We start from the raw sequence: 23,064 nt of genomic DNA, 5'->3' as shown, positions 1-23,064 counted from the left end.
TGCAACTTCCTAAGAGAAAGAAAGCAATTGGTTGCAAGTGGGTATACAAAAGAAAAGAAACTTCATCAGAAACATAACCAACCAAGTACAAGGCAAGATTAGTCACCAAAGACTATGCTTAGAGGAAAGTAACAGACTTTAATGAATTTTTCTCTCTAGTAGTATTATTCAATCAAGGTCTTACTTGCTATGGTAGGATTTAGAGCTTTAGCAGTTGAATGTGAAGATTGCATTCTTGCATGGCACTCTTGTTAAAGAAATTAACATGCTACAACCAAGAGGATTTGTAGAGTTCAGAAAAGAAAAGTTTGTATGCAAGCTCGAGAAGTCACTTTGTGGTTTAAAGTAGGTTTCAAGACACTGGTATAAAAGGTTTGACACTTTTATGATTTTTCACGATTATACAAGGAGTAGGTATGACAATTGTGTCTATTTTCGATTCCTCAGTGATAATAATATTATTTTGCTGATGCTCTATGTTGATGATATGTTAATATCTTGAAAATATATGAATGAGATTTCTAAGCTAAAACATGAACTTAGCTTGGAATTTAAGATGAAAGACCTAGGAAGCGCTAAAAGAATCCTAGGCACAGAAATCTATCATGATCGTCAGAATAGCAAGCTATAGTTGACTCAAAAGAAATACATTGAGAAGGTTTTGGCCAAGTTTAGTTTGGAATATACTAAGTCAGTGGTTACACCTTTAGCACAACACTTTAAGTTATCCTTACAGTAGTGTCCTCAATCACATGAAGAACATCAACAAATGTTAAATGTTCCATATGCCAGTGCAGTTGGGTGTCTAATGTATGTCATGGTGTGTACTAGGCTAGATATGTCTCAATTTGTGAGTCTGGTCAGCATGTATATGGCAAATTCAGCGCAGAAGCATTGGAAAGCAGTCAAGTGGATTCTATGGTATCTAAATGGCACATCAAACATCATTTTGTTGTCTGAGAAAGACCCACACAATGATGTTCTTGTTGGGTTTGTTGACTCAACTATATAGGTGACCTTGATGGGGGGATCAACTTTAGGGTATATTTTTACTTTAAGTGGATGTCGCGTCAGTTGGAAGGCAATATTGCGGAACAATGTGGTTTTGTCAACAACAAAAGCTAAGTATATAGATGTAGTTAAGGCCGCAAAGGAAGCAATGTGGTTGAAAATTTTGGTGAAAGAACTTGAAATAGTTCAAAAGAGCGTTTGTGTGCATTGTGACAATCAAAGTGCTATCTGCCTTGCCAAAGATCTGGTGTATCATGCAATAACCAAGCATATTGATGTTTAGTATCACAAGCTCAGGGAACTCATTGGAAGTAGTTGTATTTAACTTATAAAGATTCCTTCTCAAGATAATGCAACAGACATGATGACCAAAGCCTTTGTCAGAGGCTAAGTTTAGGCATTGTCTTGACTTAGCCAATGTTTATGCATGTTAAGGAGTGACAACCCCAAGAAAAGGGGGTAACACTTTACAGAGAAGAGGTTGTTGTTGAAGAAGTGTTGGCTATGCAGAAGCAGTGGTTTGACTGTGTCAAAGGTGGAGATTGTTATATGATTGACCCAATCAAATGGGGAAACATGTGAGAGTGGAGGAGAGTCCTATTAAGCACTTATTAGTTCCACGTGGCTATTACGTCACGTTGTCTTGTCAGATTTTTCATAGGACCACATTACCATGATGATGTTTGGTGTGATGTTGCCCAAATGGATGTATGTGATATCTTGTTGGGTCATCCTTGCTAGTATGATAGACACACCATTTATTTGGGAACAAAAACACCTACTCTTTCAAGTTTGATGGAAGGAAAATTGTGTTGCTTCCCCTTAGGGAACTGAGCAAGTCCAATGAAATGACCGCTTAAAAGCCTTCAGGGATAGTTTGTTTTTCACAAAGAGAGTTCTTGCAGGAATGTCGTTATGATGAGTTTTGTTATGCTATGGTGGCCAAGGTAGCTTATACAACAATGCTTGTTGTCCCTGAAAAAGTTTTACTCCTCATTTCTAAGTTCTAGGATCGACCAGATGGGTTACCTCTCATGATGAGGACCACCCAGCATGAGATTGATTTGGTTCTTGGGTCTAGCCTCCCAAACTTTTCAGCTTTTCACATGAACCTTGTTGATAATTGACAACTTCAAAGGCAAGTTATGGAGATCTTGTGTAAGGGTTTCATTAGAGGGAATGTGAGCCCATGTGTCGTTCCTGCCTTGATTACTCCTAAGAAAGATGGGTCCAAGTGCATGTATGTGGATAGTTGAGTGATCAATAAGATCACAATTAAATATCATTTTCCTATTTCTCGACTAGATGACATGTTAGGCATGCTAGCCAGCTCACAAGTCTTCTCGAAGCTTGATTTAAAAAGTGGATATCATTAAGTTTACATTCATGCATGTGATAAATGGAAACCAATAGATGGACTTTATGAGTGGTTAGTCATGTCTTTTGGGCTATCAAATGCGCTTAGCACGTTTATGAACTTGATGATGCAAGTGCTCAGGCACTTTATAGGTAAGTTTGTGATTGTATATTTTGATGACATACTTGTGTATAGTCCCACAATTGAAGCTCATTTGTCTCACTTGTGATGAGTCTTAGAGGTCTTGCAACAAAAAAGGTTAATTGTTAATTCCAATAAGTGTTCATACATGACTTCAATTCTTCTATTCTTTGGTTTCATATTCTCATCTGAAGGTGTCAAAGTTGATCCCTCTAAGGTCTAAGCGATCATAGTCTATTGGTGAAGTGTGTAGTTTTCATGGTTTGGCCACATTCTATCATCGTTTTGTTTAGAACTTTAGCTCCATTATGGCACCAATTACAAAGTGCCTTAAGGGAACTACTCTCTGCTGGACCTCAAAGGTAGAGACAACTTTTGGTCTCATCAAGACCAAGATGACCAATGTCCTCGTCCTAGCGTTACCAAACTTTTCACAAGTTTTTGAGGTCGAATGTGATTTTGTAATATGGGAATTGGCATTGTCTTGAGTCAAAATAAGCATTTGGTCGCTTTCTTTAGTGAGAAGTTGAGCAAAGCAAAATGTCAATATTTTGCATATGATTTAAAAAATTTTGCGGTTGTACATGCCCTTCGTTAATGGAGGCATTACCTTTTATATAAAGAATTTTTCTTGTGTACCAACTATGAGGCACTTAAGTTTTTGAATAGCCAATGCAAGGTTAATGCTAGGCACACTAAGTGAATCACTTACCTCCAAGAGTACTCTTTTACTATTCAACATCAGCCTGGTACTCTTAACAAAGTAGCTAATATGCTTAGTTGCAAATATAGTCTTCTTACATCCCTCCTTGCATTAGTTGCTAGTTTTGACTAATGTAAGGATTTATACACTAAAGACTCTGATTTTAAGGACATCAAGAAGAGGTGTAATGTAACATATGTGTTCCCTCAGTCTTAATTTTTTATTCTTAATGGATTCTTATTTTGGAGAAACAAACTATGCATTTCTAGCTTTTCTCTATGATTGTACTTAATATTTTAGCTTCATGAGGGTGGGTTGGCCGATCATTTTTTGCTAAAGTTGAGGCATGATGTCATTCATTTTGTTCAGGGTTATCGTATGTATAATACCCGAGAATTTTTAATAATAAACTCAAGAATTTTACGTAAGTTCGGATTTAGGAGCAACCCAAACCCATCAAGTTCGGGTTCGATGTGTGTTAGAATATGCCAGACCTGATATTTAGTTTGAACTAGAGATGGAGTGATACAGACTTTATAGGATAGATTCGTGCGAGATTCAAATCGAGCTTGGTTTGCGGTTGATCAATGCTTCCACTGGATGACATGACTGGTGATGAGGAGATGATGACCCAAACAATGGAGAAGATTACAACTGTCACACTGGAAACATTGTAGCCCGTAGTGGTCTGCAGCATTTTCAGCATGAGCAGCCCATAGTCTGAATCAGAGATGGAGCAATACAAACTCCATAGGATCGATCCGTGCAAGATTCAGATCAACCTTGGTTTGCGATTGATCAACTTTTCCACCAGATGACATGATTGGTGACGAGGAGATGATGACCCAAATAATGGATAAGACTGCAACTATGGTCACATTGAAAACAATGCAGCTATGAATAACTCAAGTTGAAAATGTTGCAGACTATTACGGACTGTTGCGATTTGGTGACACTGAACAAGGAAGTTGCTGGGTCACGCGATGACAGAGCATGCGAAAAATGAAAGCAAAATTGGCAGGTTGTTGTTCCTCTGCAACATTTCCTACAGTTCATGCGGCTCTGATACAATGTTAAGCGATGACCTCAAAATTGCAGAGAACATAATGACGAGAGAATAGTTGTTTTTTGTTATTCATTTGAATAGTCAACTTTTACACATATATACAGACAGATAAAAAATGATGAGCTATTCTCAAGGGATATATGATATTATGATTCTCCTTGATCCATATATGCTAACCGACATTTGTAATATTTGTTTGCTGAGTTTACCAAACATAAAACACATATAACAAACAGTAAACCAGTAAAAATAAGAAACTCAACGTAAACAATAAAAACACAGTGTAAACTCTAAAGGGTGTGCCTGGGTTTACACCCTTTGGGAGGGGGGGGGGGGGGGGGGGTCCGTCCTTATGATAAAAATATTCATAAAGTAAATAAATATACGATGTGATTTCGAATAAATACAAAATAAAAATAAAAATTTATAGATGTCTAATGTGCTATAAATGTTACTGACACATCATTTCAAAAATTTTGGAGTTTCAAATGATCTTATTAATGGAATTTCAATGATATGGTGCTCGACAAAATACCACATAACTGGTCAGTACACAGGGCATATTGTGCGGTAGTTCTTATCTTGAACCATATGATCCACATGATATCACCTAGTTTCTTTCTTTGTACTAAAAAAATGTTTTCTTATATATATAGTAGAAAGGCAAGCTGGGGTTAGGCAGACCCCACCAGTTATTATTCAACCCGTACCACTTGGGTTTTGAACCTGCAACGTGCACTGACAGCTATAGTTCTTATATTTTTCTTATCATTGTTTTTTCATTCTTAATGGTTAAATCTTAGATACTATCAACCAATCATAACTGAGCATATTGTTTTCTATAACTTAAGGCTACAACTGGCTCCAACATAGTCAGATCTAGGTCTGGTTTCAGCCTGACCTGAATTAGCCTAGGCTTGGTTTGGGCCTCTACTAGGGAAAAATGAAATTGGACGAGTTCAGACATTGATCTGCTTTGTGTAAAAGGGCATAGGCGGAGCTGGGGGGGGGGGGGGGGGGCAGAACTGGGCTGTAGCCCAGTCCTGCCTCCCGGTCCAGTTAATTTTTTTTTAAAAGTCCAGTCCTAGCCCAACCCTGATTCCATATGAAATAGATTTTTATCCATTTTTGTAGCCCAGCCCAGCCCAGCCCTGACAGCAGCAAATAGTTTGATTTGTCCATATGAAATAGATTTTTATTAATAATTGTAGCCATTTTTTATTTTATCTCAAAACAAAAATTCTGAGATAATCGCTACACGCACAGCTATTTTCTGAGTTTCGCATGGCCCGGCCCGAGTACTTTGCAAAGTACTTGAGCCCGATCACTGGATCTGATCTATATGCAATATGATCTGATCTGCCCTATCATGTATGCCTTCAATGTCCTATAATTGGCTTGCATGTTAAATATGAATGCCCCAGTATAACAATACAACCTATGTACTGTATTGGCATGACATACCTTCTCATAGACAGCCTAATTTAGGCATCTTGAGAATGACATGCATGTGCCTGACTTGGTCCAAAATCTGAATTGGATCAGGAATGATCTCCAAATTCCATACCTGCTATATATTTTTTAAAGTGGTGTATGTGGCCAAGCTCGACATTGCCACTCTGGGTTGGGTCATGACAGGTCAGATTGCGGACCCATTTGCATCCTTTATCACACTCTTAGAAATGGACTCTTCATAGAGAACAAGTCACAGTCCAATGAGATAGCTGGATGGTTAGGTCATACTATTATAACCAAGGGGTCTTGTGTTCGAATCTCCATGAGGGTTATCCTGCAGCTCGCCTGTTAAAAAAAGAAAAAAAAAAAGAAAATTGACCATAAAAAAAGTTAGGGGGATGTATATAAGGGGGGTGTCAATGGGTCCGATCTGGTTCAGACCTAGGTCTCAATTAGATCTCGGGTCAGGTATAAAATTTCACAAACCATACCTGGCTCCATATACAAATCAGACACTTTGAGTCTAACATGACTATTAATTGGACTGCCTTTTTTTATACCAAATCCTGACCCTACAGGGTCTGGTACGGTTCAAGCCCGAGTCAAACCCGACCCATTGACATCCCTAATATAGGCTGTGAATGGTTCACATTTTGTTGAACAATGCTCTACCTAGCCCAAAAACCTTAGGTCAGAACTCAGAACTGCACTGGGGCAAGGATCACACCAAACTAGCTAGGTGAAGTCAAAACCCAGTAAAATGGGTAAATTATAGTGGATCAGGGTTACCTTGGGTTATGGAGGTGGTCAAGTCAAACTAGGTTAAGTCCAGCATCCCCCCAGTAGGTGCACAAATAGGATCTTAGAATAGATATTGGATCGGATAGTCACTTTTTTAATATGGATCTTAGAATAGTCATTGAATGTGCCTTTGGAGAATACGTGTTCAAACATTTTTACTGCATCAATAAACCACGACCAAGATCATGAACTGTGACCTTTCTATTAAGAATGCGTTTGGCTGCCAAAAGAACAAATCCAATATCATAAACTCCAGCACTTAAACTGGTGGGATCATAAAAGTCACTGCTCATATATGTGGACCATACGTATAGCATAGTGACAAACGCTTTTTTTGGCAAAATCTTGTTTGTCAAAAACTCCCGATAAATTGAAAAGTTTTCATAAATCTTGCATTTTTTTGGCAAAATCTCGGCAATAAAAAAATAAAATATAAAATATAAAATTTATTTTTATAAGAAAATATAAATAAAAATTTATTTAAAAATAATTAAAATACATGGTTTTTTCACGATAAATAGCCATTTAAAACGTAAATATCATGTTTAAATTGTGGTATTTATGTTTTTTTCATAAATCTCGCGATATTTTGAAAATCTTGCGAGAAATTGCCGTTTTAAACTTTCAGGCAATTTATTGCGATATTTTCATAAATCTCGCGATATTTGTTACAGAGCCTAGTAGAAAGTAGAACTTTGGAGTTCATAAATGGGACCAGACTCGTCTGAGGTCTCTCGGATCGGGACCTAAAAAAAAGTAGTATAACTCGGTTAGGACCAAACTAGTCCGAGACACAGTTTGGCTCGGTCGGATCATCTAAGACTCGGCTGAGTTTATCATTGACTCGGACGAGTCTTAGCTACCACTAAAAGCATCAACTAACGACGTGTTTTGATAAAAGCATTGAAAGCTTTCAAATTTTCAAAGCTAGATTTTGAAAATATTTTTACTTTCAAGTTTCAAAGTTGCATTTAGTGTTGGTACGTGGATGAGAATTTATTACCAAGAGAGAGAGAATAAAATGATAATATTTAATAGTGAAATAATGGTAATAAACTGATATATTACCAAAATTGTTATTTTAATGCATTTAATTAACTCTCATGCAATTATTTATATTTTCTGAAAAAAAAAAACGTTTTCTCTCAAAAAAATTTATGTCATGATTACAATGTGATATTTACGTTTTATCAAGTACATTATGAGATTTTACAAATCACACAATATTTTTTAATTCAAATAGTGAAAATGCTATTTTTTAAAAATATATTTAATATATATATATATATATAGTTTTTAAGTTATGTTTATTACTCTATATAATAAATCACACCTAATATGTTATTTTTTTTATTTTTGTATCATAAATTACATACTTATTATTTATTTTTAATAAATTAAATAAAAAATCTTGACTCGCTCGAGTTACCTAGTTGACTCGTCCAAGTCAACGAGTTGTTTCTGGCCGATCCGATACCGAGTTTCCGAGAATGACAACCATGGTTCTGTTGCTTGCTCTAATAATGGGATTGATTTCACTATCAAGACAAACCAAAATTTTGATTTTCAATTCTTATTAAGAATGATAAATGTTCTTCTTTTCACTGATCGTTTACTTAGAATAAAAAAAAAATTTACAGCTTTGGATTTATTGTGGTCAAGGGTTGCACTTGACGCTTTCATGGTAATAAGATATCCAATTTTTTAATTAATGATAGTATCATATTCTAGACATTTTTTAATAATATAAAGACCTGGCCTAATAATATCTAGATATTTTAAAATATGTACCTGTGATTTAAAAATATGTCTGCCAATAAAGTTCGGTATTTTTTTATTGAAAAAATTTAACTAGGTCATTTTCTAAGATGGCCCACGTAAAACAAAAAAAAAAAGCTAATTGGATTAAAAAAAAAAAACCAATATGTAGTTTCTTCTAGTTATTAAAAAAAGGGTTGAATGTGATAGTTGGAGCCTGGATGGATTTGCATTATCTTGAGTGACGCGGAACCAATGCTCTCGGCTTCGGTACACTGTACCTTAGTTGACAATTAAGCTAAAATGCAAAAATATAAATATATATATATATATATATATATATTGGTCACTCAAAGGGGGTATTTTTTTTCATGCTCTTTCTTATCAAACATACCATCTTTCACAGGAAAAAAGGCCTATTTCTTAATAAGAAGGAAGCAAACATTTTCATGAAAAATATGTAAATGCAAAAAAAGCAACTTTCCTATGAAAATGAGTTCACACCTCCCTCACTGGGAAGCCCTTTCCTTCCTAAAATGTCCCTTTAAAGGGGAAATAGCTTCCTTGGGTAGGAGTATAACAAACACCCCCTTAAATTTTGTCATCATGGTTAATTTTATGGAGAAATGACTCACTAACTAGGAAGTCAGGTTGCAAAGGTGCGATAGGATCAAGGGTAGGATCTGTGATGAGTTATGGTTGACCCGAACTAGATCCAACTTTGAATAAGTGGGTATGCTTGTAAATTCGGATCTGACTCCAAACAGATGGTAGAATTCCAGACCCGGATTTGGTCTGACCCCCTTAGGCACTGGATTTGCAGAAAACAGGACAAGTATATTAGTTTTTCCATGAAATATATAAATAGGCTATTTTTATGCAGCTGCGTTATAACATTCATCTTAATAACTTTTGAGATGGACAACACACCCATCTCAAGAAATGCTAAGATGGATGATTGTCAGGGTAGTCGCTGCATGCTCACCATGCAGCGATGCTGCATATAATGTGAAGTCATATATAAAATGGTTTGGGTCATTGGGCTTGGACTTAATTCTGAACTTAGGGCCTCTTTTGGATCGGTAGCTGGGTTGGGTGTTTACGGAGTTTATGCATTTGAAAAAGTGGCAGCTGCCAAATCCTGGATTTAACAGCTACTACTCTGATTCAGAGTAAATATAAAGGAGAAAGGGCGCCTCACTTCCCATCCCAAATGCATAAACGCCTATCTCAGCGCCCACATTCCAAACAAGACCTCCAAGATAGCTTGACCAAGATTTTATCTTGGGACCACCAAATGTATAAACGCCCATCCCTGCGCCGAGATTCCAAACAGGTCCTTATTTACTTATCTGTTTCCAACCTGGATCTGACTAAACCTGACATGATTTGTTTTGGTCCGTCATGTTTTTATAAAATGGATATTACTTTTGTGGACCATAATCAGATCAGAATCCGATAAAGACCCGACCCACTTGCGCTTTCAATCACCAATCCTGTCTCAACACGTGTATTTGAGCATACGACTGATCACCAATCAGATCTCAACAGGTGTCCTCAAGTCGATCACTTATCCTGTCACTCCAAAGTCACTTGAACTACCGTTCTGTTGGAAGTTTTACCTATAATTAAGAGTAGCAGCATGCTAGTCCAAAAAGTGTGCAAAGATTCAGGTAAAACATTACCGTTTCGCCACGTGTAATGGTTGTAGAAAAAGGAGAGCCAAAGTCAAGTGGCAACCTTTGCATTACTTTTCATTAAGAATGGTAGGTAGGTCATGATATCAATTGGTTTATAGAAAGTGGTCTTTCTTTAATGTTACTTGGGTCCCATGGGAGTCACCATCTTGATCAAGGGGTCCCAAATTTGCTTCCCATGAGTGGGTTATTATTATTTTTAATTATAAATATATAGCAAGGAAAAACTACCACTATGGTTTGGATCATAGTTTAAAAACTTGTCAGATTGACCCAGTATTTGGTTGACTCGGGTCAGTAAAAACAGGTGTGACCCGACTTTAACAAAACCCGGCCGAGTCATGGGCTGACTCGACTAAATTATGCCATGACATGGTCGAGTCATGGGCGAGTCATGCATATATATATATATATATATATATATATATATATATTATGTATATTATATAAAAAATATAATTATACATTTATCAATAAAATTATACATCAAATATATTATAAAATAAATAATATAATATATATTATATATAATATATTGGTAAAATACTATAAAATATAAATAATATATATGTATATTTATATATTTTATATAAAATATAAAGTTAACATGACCCGACCGAATCACCGAGTTGACTCGGCCGAGTCATGAGTCACTCAAGGACAAGCTGAGTAATGAGTCATCAGGTTTTAAAACACTGGTTTGGAGAGCCTCTTATGTATTGGGAGGTGCCACGTTGGCCTGTAGATTTGAGTCAATATATTTTTTTTTGAAAAAACTGCACCGAAGACCTGCTCAACCTGCCATACCTAAGATCGTCGTGCCGGCAACATAAAACCCTAAAGCTTGCAAAGAGGGACGGCGCCCATGAGAATTGAACCTTATCTGCCCTTCTAGCAGTGAAGGATATTTGAGTTGGTATTTGCCACACTACACCAACCTCACTCGAGGCAATTGAGTTGGTATTTGCAGTGTAACTCAAGTACTCTCCCATTGCGCACCAAGGATAGTCTCTCTCTCTCTCTCTCTCTCTCTCTCTATATATATATATATATATATATATATATATATATATATAGTCTAAGAGAAAACCCTCCATCACTAACCGCACATTGGCTTAGTAAAACCCTTGAGGCCGTCCCCCTTTGCCCACCAAGAAGTACACCCAGCTTAGACCTTGTGGCAGGGGATGCCACATGTGGGTTTCAAACTTGTGACGTTCGCTCAACTTTGTGACATTCACAAGTTTCCCATACCAGATGTGGAGCCCTTACACCTTATGGTAAAAACACATACCGCTAGTATCGATCTCTTGACCTCTTTCAGGTTGAAAGCCTCAAGCTAACCCACCTAGCAGGTGTGCCGAGCCCTTGCAGGCCATACCATTGGTTATTGAACCCGTGCAAAAACTTAGTGCATCAATGAACATGGTATAACAATTCACAAGGTCACCTTTCAAGTATAACCCACACTCAACCTTTCAAATATGATAATCCAACCAAGTTCACGAACTCTCAAACACCTAGACGTTGTAGTAAAAATTGGAGTTCATGAACATGGTGGGAATGTCATGTTTCAGGAACTTCATGAATCCCGAAATACGACCTTAATAGAATAGTGACAAGCCAATTGGACCTCGTAAACATGTTAGATCATGAACATGGTCATGTTTTAAGTGACATCCAAACGTGCATCAGTAGTAGTGTGAACTAAGTTCGGCCAGACCAGGTTAAGTTCGGATAGTCTAGACCGGTCGTCCAAACAGATTTTCAGACAGGCTGGTATCGATCGTAGGGCCTACCCGAGCTTTGGTCCACAACCCAACCGATATGGGTCTATTATAATACTGGGTTCACCCACCATGCCATAATTGCCCCACCTACACCTATGGGTGTCAACGGGTCAGGTTTGATTCGGATCCCGATGGAACCAGACCTGGCCCTGATTTTCGAGCATGATATCAGGTCCGGACTCAGGTCTAATCGTACCCACCATAAGAGAAACCATACCCAGACCAGATAAGAACACATGAACGCGATAAGTGCCATACATGGTAAAATAACATTTTTTTATCATTTTTACATTGAAAATTTGCAGGTCGTAATTGGAACTCGAGTTCGGCCTGGGTCTGGTATAAAATTTCACAAACAATACCTGGCTCCATGTATTATTCGAACCTTCGGGTTCGGACCTGAGACTTAATCGGGTCTTCTTATTTATCACCATAGTCGGACCCTATAGGGTTTGATACGGGTTGGGTCTGGGTAAACCCAACCCATTGACACCCATACAACAAACCTACTCTGCTCGGTGAGTTAGGTTTGGTTGATAGGGTTTGAGCCCTAGTCAGGTCCACATCCTAGTCAGTTCCACAGAGCAGGCTCGATAAATACCCGGTCAAAGGTCAAAACCCTACATCGTGGGTTGGGCTGTCAACTGTTCAGACTCGAACCAGAGATGGAGCGGGTCCAGATACAAATCAGACTTTGAGTTGCTGGTATGGGTCCAGGTCTAGGTCCCACAATTCCTGGTTTAGGTAAGACCAGAACTAAGTTGAGGTTCGAATAGCTAAGCGGGTAAAGTTTCGGGTCTTGATTGGACCTGGAGTAAATTTTGGATCTGAGTTATAATCTTTCAAGCCAGACTAGGGTCCATCTACTACTTGGTATGGGTCTGATAGGATTTGACCCGACCCGTTGACATAAAACAGCAGCTGAGTTTTATTCAGACAGCATGGGTGAGAATGACGTCCGTCAACATGCTAAAATAAGAATATTTTATAAGTTAAAATCTTTTTTGGCTATTAATAAAATACAAAGGGAAGGGGAATTTCAACGTGTGAACAAGATTTGGCCTGAAGAATTCAGAATAGTGGTGTTTTCGTAATTTTTTCATAATTGAGTACCAAAAATGTAGAGGCAACTTTACCGCAAAAGGAAAAAAGAAGTTTCCTGTGGGTGCAAGAACTCAAGACTCGGGTAGACTCCGATACGTTTGTGACTCGTAATTTTGAATCGATTCACATGACCCAGAAGGATTTTTGGTGGCTTGGATTTGTTTCAGTTGAGAAAAATACTTAGTGATAAAAAAATTTTGTTTTTATCGGAAAAATCTTGAAACTCATAAATATAAATAATTAGAAATATAGAAAACATATAGAATAAAATATATATAAAAAAAATCCATTTTATCTTTAAAGTATTTTTGCATTTTTATTTATATTATATATATTACCATATGTTTGTATTTTATGTCATACTTTTGACATTTTCTTGAGAAAAAAGAAAATTTTCAAAATATCATGAGATTTTCCCTTGCTGCAAACTTTTTGTGTTTTTAACTAAAAGATAAATATCACTTGTAATTGCTTATCTGAAAAGATATCTCCAAGTATTTGGAAATTCGATATAATCTTGAAATATAATGATACTAGCCCATACTTGAAGAAAACTGCAATATAAAACTGAGATCCACCAATTAAAAGGCCAATTTTACTTTTTTGTTTAAAAAAACAATTTACCCATGTCTTTTAAAAGTCGACAATCTTTAATTATCGCAAGATTCTTCTTATATGAGAAAATCTTGATGGTGAATTCGACTGCATTGAAAAATAACTCCAAGTTAGGACCTGCAAATTAGTTGAGCTCGGGTTGTTTGGGCTTGGCTAATGAACTCATCGCGAGTTGCTGCTCGTTATGAGCCGATCATGAGGTGTTTTCATTTTCTAAAAAGAAAGTTTGTTTTTAAGATTTTTAAAAAATTGATTATATATATAAAGAGAGAGAAGGTAATGTGTAAATTTTAGACCATTTATCATCCATATTGCTCAAGACCCATTTAAAAAATATAATTATATGTGTATTTTACTTAATCTATGATTTATATACTTTATTTAGTAAAAAGCATGATTGGTTTAAATATTTTTAATGTTTAGATGTATTTTAAGTAAATAAAAAAATCATTGGTTCATATTATATAAAAAAAACTTGATTAACTAAAAATCAAGAATTGTTATTAAATTAATTTGATTCAAAGCATGGTTCTTATTGAATAAGCAATGATAAATACATCCACAAGTTTGGATTTAGCATTAAACACTAAAAGTTTGATTTTATCTCTCTCTCTCTCTCTCTCTCTCTCTCTCTATATATATATATATATATATATATATATATATATATATATATATATATATATATATATATATATATATGTGTGTGTGTAAAATATAATATATAATATATATTGAATAATGCTACGGTGCTTTTGGGAGTACCTACTCCTACATAATAGAAATAATGGTTCTAGGGTATATATTCTCAATTAAACCTTATGGATGTGCTCAACATAGTTTATTTGACATAAAAAGACAAAATTTTGATATATTGTGAGCCGTTGAATTTTAAAGGTCTTACATGTATGCTATAATCACACGATCCAAAACTTATTTTCTTCTAAATAATTCTTATAGATCAAATCTATGGGGTCTGATCAACAAAAAAAAGTTAAAAATTTTGAAAATCCAAAGCTTTTATTAGGTGGGAATAGGTACTCCGAGACTCGAGAGCACCTTATCATCACCAATATAGAGTAATGCTACGGTGCGGAGTAGGTACTCCGGGAGCACCTTATCATTAACTATATATATTAACGAGCCAAGCCGAGCGGAGAATTATCAGCTTATGCTTGATTTTAACTAAACGAGCTAGTTCGCAGCTTAACTCAGTCAGCTAAATTGGTGAGCCGAACGGAGCATTTAACGAACCGAGTCGAGCGGGCCCAATCAAGGTGGGATAAAAGTACGGAAACGGCCCCCTTCGCTCCCAATAATTTCAAATTTCCTTTGATGCCCCAAGAAAACTCCGACGAGTTGCGCTCACATGGGAGTGTCACCATCATCATCATACACCACCGATCTCTCCCCACTCTTTCCTCCCATCTTCTTCCCCCACACTTCGCTTTAACCCTCCTCTTTTTTCTCTCTCTCTCTCACAGTTTCTCCTGCTCCTCTTCACCCCCCAATTCTCACCCAAGAACCGGTGTCTTCTCCGGTTCTGTGCAACATTTTCCTGTCTAAGGCTTTTGGTTCGAGAATTGCGGTTTTCTCATGGTGTGTTGAGGCGTCGATCCGAGGGAGGGAGATGGGTTCCTGCGTTTCGGTCCAGAAACGTCCTGATTCCTCGGGGAAACAGAGCCAGTCGATTGCGGCGAAGGCGAAGAGGTTGATTACCACGTTGGGGAAGAAGGAGAGGGTCGCGAATGGCGAGAACGGGGTCGTCGGGGCCGTGAATAAGAAGGGAGAAGCGCGCCTCAGTTCGGACGGGTCGTCGCGGAGGGACGGGAGTTATGGTGATTCCTCTTCTTCTTCTTCATGTTCTGGGTTTTTAGATTTTTTTCGGTTTGGGGTCGTGGGTCGTGGAGATATCGGGGTTTTGCGGCGGGATTTCGGGGTTTGGGGTGATGGGTGTCGAGCATTTTGGGTGGATTTGTGGTTTTAGATGCCTTTGCGTTGGTGATGTGGGCCTTGGTGGATCTAATTGCTTGTGAATTTTGTTTGTTTATGGCGATCACGGGTCTCTTGAGGATAATACTTCTCTTGTTTTTTGGAGATTTTGATTTGTGTTGTGAACTGGTAATCAATGGTAGTTAAGGAGTTTACATGATAGCTAAATCATTGATTCTTTGAGTTGCTAATTATGGGTGTTTTGAATTCTCTGAATTGTGGTTTTTGGCGGTTTGGTGTTGTGGCTTCCTTGTTTTTTGAGATGCTAATTATAGGTGTTTTGAATTCTTTGATTTGTGGTTTCCTTGTTTTTGAAGTTGCTAATTATGCATGTTTTGAATTATGTGATTTGTGGTTTTTGTTTATTTGGTGTTGTGGTTCGATGGAAGTCTAATAATTTTCCTTTTCTTCTTTTTGTTTTCTTCTTCTTGTTTGAATCTGTAGCAGTTTGTTTTCTTGGATAGACTTATTCATCTTTATGTCAAATGTTTGTCTTGGAAGACCATTAACCAACGACGCGGAGTTACATCTTTGCTTGTTCATGAACATTTTGAGCGTTGAAACTTGCAAACTTCACATGGTTAGCTTGGTACTTGGTTGATTGAGGTCAACTTGGTGGGCACTTGAGTTTAGAAGCTTTATTTGCTTGATGATCAGAATGATCGGCTGCAGAGGAAGAAGAGGAAACCACCAGGTGCTCCATCATATCTTGTCCATGGGTTCGGTAGGATGATAATAGGGGCGGTCGCAAGTGTTGACTCATGATAATCATGATGTGGATTTTGATTGGGGCCTGCTGATGATGATGGCCATGGTGATGTGGGCTGCATGATATTGATGGTGTTGGTACTTGGTAGTGGGGCACACGGTGGCGATGTCCATGTAATGGTGATTGGTGATGATATTTTTGTTGATGTTGGACCGTTTTCATGACATAACATAAGTGTTGGTGACACATGATGATGTTGGTGCCGTACATGTTCTATAGAAGGTCTCCTGCATTTGTATAATATGCCCCTTTTTGGTGTTTGCCTAAACAATCAGGGTGTATCCTCAAAGAACTCAGAAGCCAACACTAAAATTTTGATTATCTCAGCATGTGCAAGGTGGAAACAGAGAAAAAGAAAAGTGAAGAAAATGCCACATGGATTAAGAAGAATCAGATGTATTTTTCTGTGTTTGCAGGCACAATACATGAGCAGATAACTTGGGCATCTTTCCATTCAAATTACAGTTCATGTCAATCTTAACTACATGATGTAGTGCATATGTTATGTCATCTCTTTTTAGTTGTATCCCAAAAGTCTGCTTTCTTCTACTAAATACATGTTTGCCTAGCTGATATTTTTGCACTTACCTTATCCTTTTCCTATTTCTGATATATTTGTATTTTGTTGTTTTTGCACTGTGTCGTGGCAGGTAGTAAAGATGAGGCTTTCTTTGATTCCCTAGCTTGGTTGGAATCTGACTGTGACGATGATTTTGTTAGTGTCCGTGGAGGTAATATGTTTGATCTCGATGCCAAAGTCAGTATTTCCCACAGTTGTGCAAACTCATATTGCACTAGCTTGACTTTTAATTATTATTAGTCCTTGTTCAGATTTCACCCCATCCAGAGGAAATACTCTGAATCACAATGGGGGAACTCCTGAGCCACCTCGACCCACTCTGGCTTCTATTGTCAGCAGAATGTCTGATGTCCAAGCGCAAGCATCTCCAACAACTCCAACTGATAACAAAAAGAAACTAGAGGACTTGTTCAAGGAAACCAAGGAAAGTGATGAGAATGCCAGTGATGTCTTACCACCTTTACAGTCTTCATCTTCCAATCAACAGTTTGATGGTAAAAAACCAGTAATTGAGGAGCCAAATGGTCCATTGCCACTAAAAGCATTAATCGCAACCCCCACCCCATCTGAAGCTAACTCCAGTGGTATCGGTGGAACAACTCCGAATGGTATGGATTTAAATCGAGAACAGAAAGGCAGCTAAAGGCAGCCAGTGTTGCATGCCTTTGCCTAGCTTTAGTTCTAATGACAAGAAAAAGCTGTCGACTCCTGTTCAGGTGATAGAAAGTAAGGCCGCTTAGGCCCCTTTGAAGCATTTTTTAAGGGTAACTCTTGCGTAGGTGTAAATGGTAGGACAGAAACTGTCAATGTTGAAGTTTGAAAGTTTGTGCTGCAGATTGCATTAAGCCTCAGTGCTGAGCAGCAAGTTTGGTACAAGGTACTGGTTAATCAGTGCATGGTTGTATCTTAAAACATGCAAGTTGGTTTGTGTACAGTTTTTAGGAATACACTGTTTTGATTGTATGAGTATTATCATATTCTACAGCTCGTGTTAATTGCAAGAAAATAGTGTTGGAGCTAAATGCAGGGAAACCCAGCTGAGAGAATAACGCCTTGCACAGTCTCTTCCTAGCTCTGCATGAACTTTGGCTTTACTAGATCCTAAACTAGATCTTGGTACTCATGGGTGTAGTGAAAATCATGCTTAGAATTGGATATCTAAAGTGATCAGCAGAAACCTGACATAACAGTTCAGCCATTCCATTTGTCTCTAATGAAATTACTACTGTATCTGGTTCTATCAGCGATAACTTGTGAATCTCATTTAAATAAATACTCGAAAAAATCTACAAATGTTTGCTGACAATCGCAAATACCTGTTGTGAATGTTCTCGAATTTCACACTTTGATGTGACTTTAGTAAATATAGTACAACCTTCGCGAATACAGTACGAACTTCGTGAATATTACTTATGAATTTTTTAAGTAAATACTCATCAAGGATGTCTGCAAATGTATGCTTACATTCACAAATACATGTATATGTGAATCTTGTGCCTCATTTGTGGACTTTTCGAACATTCTAACATTGGACATGACATTTGTAAATTTTTTGAAGGCTTAAATGTGAATCTTCTCATTATTTTGCGAAAGTTCATACTAGCATTAAATGTGACACTACGATATTTAAAAGGCGATGATTCACATTTTAGGGTTTTGTTTGTAGTCTCCACCTCCTTTTGCCCCACTATGTTTTCTTTGACAAATTATATCAACGATTATTTTCGGTGGCACTTCATCAGTGACTTTTTTAGCATCCGGAATATCATTGGTGGTAAGATATTTTGGTAAGCACATCTTTAATGGCTTAAATAATTATTTAATTCAGTTTCAATTTCAGTCTAAAACAATAATAAATATTTTTCCAAAACTATTCTTCAAAAAAGAAAAGACTGGCTCTCAACGTCATCCCAGCATTCTGCATCCACTCAATAACTATACATCATACTTCACCTGAAAACTTATAAAACGGGTCAGACTCGTAAAAGCCTGTTAGAGAATACCAATACAGGTAAATTAAAACTAATATACATGAAATATACTACAGTGCATTCAACCATCAAAATAGACAATCATTCAATTCAAGTATACCTATTATAACAATTGCATAACAAGATTATATTTCAGAAGCCAATAGATATTTTATGCATGAGCAAATAAATATGCATGCACTTACCATTGCAAAATATGAGAACTTTCATGCATGAGTGATTTTAATTACTTTTATTTAAGTTTTTCTTTTACGTAATGTATGTCATGCTTAAATAAATATACAAACATTTAGGGATTTTACTTCTTAGCCATGTGGTACTACACAGGCTTAACTTGGATCAAGACCACGACTCAGGAGAGTACTTTCAAACAATTTGTAGCTTACCCTGATCGGACACCTTTCACTAGTACCGGTTGAGGGAAGACCTAGTCGAGAGAGAGCTTCCAACACCACCATCCTGATGCATCAGACTTTACTCATGAGTTTTATGACCTACCACCCCGCGGCTAGTGTGGAGGTTTTTTTAATCTTCGTGGTTGGAGAGGAGCAACCTTCCGTGCTCAAAAACTTATTTCATAAAGTCTGGAGTACAACTTACCCTCTTATCATAAACTCAATAGAATTAATGTTTGCGTGATTCTTTTAATCTACTAATTCTATTATTTATCTATGCACATATAAAATGAAACAAATTTAAGATTCGAGCCTCTAGTTCGAGCACAAAGATGCAAGATTCAATGCCAATGATGTTATCATGTCACATATATAATTCGTAACACATCACATCATTTATGCACTCATTCAAAGGCATTGATCATGATTAACTATATGCATTCATACATAATCATAGAATGTGCAAAATTTTGTCAGCTTTCCAATTGCTGCAAATCGTTCATAAAAACTCCTCTAAACGAGGGAGATACAAACGATTTACAAGATTAAGGTTTGATCTTATACCCATAGATAGGAATAACATAACTCTTGTGAAATTGCTAACACATGTCACTTACTTTTTTTTACAGACATCAAAACCATTCATGATCTAAATCGATGGTGATATATAAATTTTATATATAAAATATTTTTTTTCTCTTAGGTTCGGAACCAGTGCTGAATTGTGGCAAGCACAGGGCAGTCCTACCATTAACTACAGTCTAGCTAAAGCGAACCAACAGATTCGCACCTTGCTGGCTACTCGCATTAGCCGATGGGCTGGGTCCCACTGACCCCAGTCTGATGCACTTTAGCAAGTGCAGCTAGGCATGTACCCTAACCAACATAACATGTAACGCCCCAAATTTTTAACCCTAAAATTTCAGAGGAAACTTTTTTTTCTTTTTAAAACAGTGGAATCAACCTTTTTCTTTGGGTTAAACATTCTGGGCGGATTACAGTACAGTCAATTATTGTAACTGAATTAAAATGTGAACATTAAGATTTAATTCAGTTTCAATAATTTAAAATATATATCAGAGTATCTTGATAACAATGATTAATTTTCCAAAAACTATCCCCTAAAAAATAAAAGACTGTCTCTCAACGCCGCCTAAGCATTTCGCATCCGCTCCGTAGTTGCTTATCATAATCTACCCGAAACCCCATAAAACAGGTTAGACTCATGAAAGCCTGGTAAAAAATATCATACTTGCATAATATACGATATCAAAATACATTCAAATACAACCTTACATATATCAATCATGCAATACACATCTTAGCAGACTATATAACATAAAAATCATACTAACAATTAAAATAATTGGTTAATTTAATACACATCCGCTCATGTTAAGATTCACATCAATACAATAAATTATTCATATGCATGAACATTTATAAAATGCATAAACATATATAAAATATGTATGAACTTACCATTACAGTGTTGTGAGTCCTTCATTCATGAATAACTTCTTATCTTTACTTATTGTTTTCTTGCTTAAATGATGCATATCATGTTCTATCTATATACAATTCAAAATCTTGTTTCACTTGCCAATATTTGTCTGTGGGTACAACACAAATTCTCCTAGATGGAGGTACAACCTAGGTTTGTATTTTTAAACAATTGTGTCTTATTAATCTGCGTGACACCCAAACTGTGCATACTCTGGAGAGGGAATATAATTTTATAGAGAGAGTTTCCAACTCCTGCAATCCCGATATATCGGATTTTTCTCATCTTACCTACTATACCGCAGACAAATCATGGTAGTTCCCCTGGTTATAGGTCTTGTGGATCAGGGACAAAAGCAACCTTCTGTGCTAAGCCAATATTCCACAGAACAATCACTATCAAGCTTACTCTCTCAATAAGCCACAAGAGAATTAATTTTATTTTTTATTTTTTAATTAACTCACTTGTTAATAGTGCCAATGCAGACATGCAGGGTTTATATAGAACAATATTCGTGGCACTCGATGCATGCATTCAATTATTATTTACCATAAAATCAATACAATGATACAATCAATATGCATGTACACTGTCAATGTACGCTAATCATTGATATTTAGGTATGCCTAATACAATCAATAATGAAATGCATTTAGTTAACATGCATATCAGTACAATATATCATTTAAAGATCAATAAACATGCTGTACAAAATAAAATACAACTCGACATCAACACATATCATACGGTGCAATTCAGATCTCTATTAACCCAATTTTAGAAAACCCACCAAAAATCATAGGAATCGAATTTAACTCTTTAAATTTTACTGGGATTGCCCCATCATATTAGAAACATTCCAAGAAACAGAATTGCAAAATTCATTGTAATAAAATCAGGAGACCTTCTATAGAACAGGTAAATGAAGGAAGTCACTTTTATGTCTTAGTCGATATCTTTTGGTATACATTGAAAAAGTATAAAAGATATTGACATTGCATAGGGCATAAAAGCAGACCATACACAACCCATAATATAAAAATATATGCACAAAAAATAAAAGCATGAAAAATTAAAAATCAAGAAAAGAAAAGGGCTTAAAAAAAGAAAAAAAGCTCAGTGCTTAGAAGTGTGATTGAGAAAACCTGTGCAGAAAACATATGAGTGAGGATAAATAAATAATAACTTTTTTTATTGGATTTTACAAGAATAAAATATAAATAATTATGATATTTAGAAAAGTGAAAGAAATTCTTTTTCTGTGGTGGTATATAAAAGACTCTAATTATATTTTGATTTTTTTTTGTAACAAATATTTATGAAAACAAATTTTTTAATTACCTACTACTTGTGAAGATATGTGATATTATGCATACATGACAAAGATGTTTGTGGGTAGCATCACTGTAAACCCTCACAAGACCTTACTCATCCACTGAGGTAACCCAGGGGTTGAAAGAGCTTGTTGCATATGCTAAATGCAACCGTGATTCCTACGAAAGTGACTTAGTGATAGTTTGATTTCTTGCAATTTTCTAGTTTGCTCGAGGACTAGCAAAACATAAGCTTGGAGGTATTTGATCATGCATATATTTAGGGTTTATTTCATATTAAAATATGTATGATTTCATGAGAAAACATATTAAAAACCCAATTTTATGCTAGTTTCGAGTAAATGTATTAAAATGATTAAAAAATAAAAAAAATGCTTGAAAATTACTTTTATTTTGCAATTTAGTGTATGTTTTAGTGATTGCCATTAATATAGTAGTTTTAGTTTTTGAAATAATAAAAAAATTAGAGTTAAAATAGAGTTAGTTTGGGTTTTTGAAAAATATAGTCAAAATGAGGTGTTTTGTAAATAACTTTTTGTAGGAGAGGTTTCAAAATAGAATTTTTAAAAAAAGAGAAGGACTTATGGAAAATATTTAAAATTTATAAATATAATACGTCGATGAGAGGAAGGCTTGTCTTCTCCCTTGCAAAGCCCCTCTCTTCTTCCCCTTCCTCTCCACCTCTTCCTTCTCTTCTTCTCCTTCTTCCTCTTTTTCTCCTCTCTCCTCTTCCCTCTTTCTGGTGGTGTAATCCGGCGGCGGCGCAAACGATGGAGGCCAAACCTCTTTTCTCAACCAAATCAAGGGATAGCACGGAGTGGAGCAGAAGCGAGTAAGTGACGCGGAGGCACAAGCATAAAAGACTTTTGTTTTTCTTTTAGAATTTAGAAATTTAATTCAATTTTTAGGTTTGTAATAAAATCATTTTAAGCCCTCTGCATAGGGTATTCATTTGATGCAATAGTAATTAGCTTTACTTTCCTCATACTTTTCCATTTTGG

General features: G+C 36.4%; 1 protein-coding gene across 1 annotated transcript; it reads left to right on the top strand.

Moving 5' to 3' along the window:
* The first annotated feature begins 14,960 nt into the window (after positions 1–14,960).
* LOC149851353 (uncharacterized) lies at positions 14,961–17,808 on the top strand. The gene is made up of 3 exons (XM_090014812.1): positions 14,961–15,336; positions 16,910–16,990; positions 17,091–17,808. The coding sequence occupies exons 1-3, from the start codon at positions 15,129–15,131 to the stop codon at positions 17,480–17,482; spliced, it is 681 nt and encodes a 226-aa protein (XP_089870938.1). The 5' UTR covers positions 14,961–15,128; the 3' UTR covers positions 17,483–17,808.
* Positions 17,809–23,064: the final 5,256 nt, after the last annotated feature.

The sequence above is a fragment of the Nuphar pumila genome, chromosome 1 (assembly GCF_984573655.1).
Source record: "Nuphar pumila chromosome 1, dmNupPumi1.hap1.1, whole genome shotgun sequence".
In the NCBI taxonomy this organism is placed as follows: Eukaryota; Viridiplantae; Streptophyta; class Magnoliopsida; order Nymphaeales; family Nymphaeaceae; genus Nuphar; species Nuphar pumila.
Note: the sequence above shows the minus strand (reverse complement) of the source record. Positions and strands in the feature narration are given on the sequence as shown.

Coding starts and splice junctions, on each gene's coding strand:
- LOC149851353 (XM_090014812.1), top strand. CDS start 15,129: ATGGGTTCCTGCGTTTCGGTCCAGAAACGTCCTGATTCCTCGGGGAAA. Junction 15,337..16,909: donor GCGGAGGGACGGGAGTTATG/GTGATTCCTCTT, acceptor GTGTCGTGGCAG/GTAGTAAAGATGAGGCTTTC. Junction 16,991..17,090: donor TTTTGTTAGTGTCCGTGGAG/GTAATATGTTTG, acceptor GTCCTTGTTCAG/ATTTCACCCCATCCAGAGGA.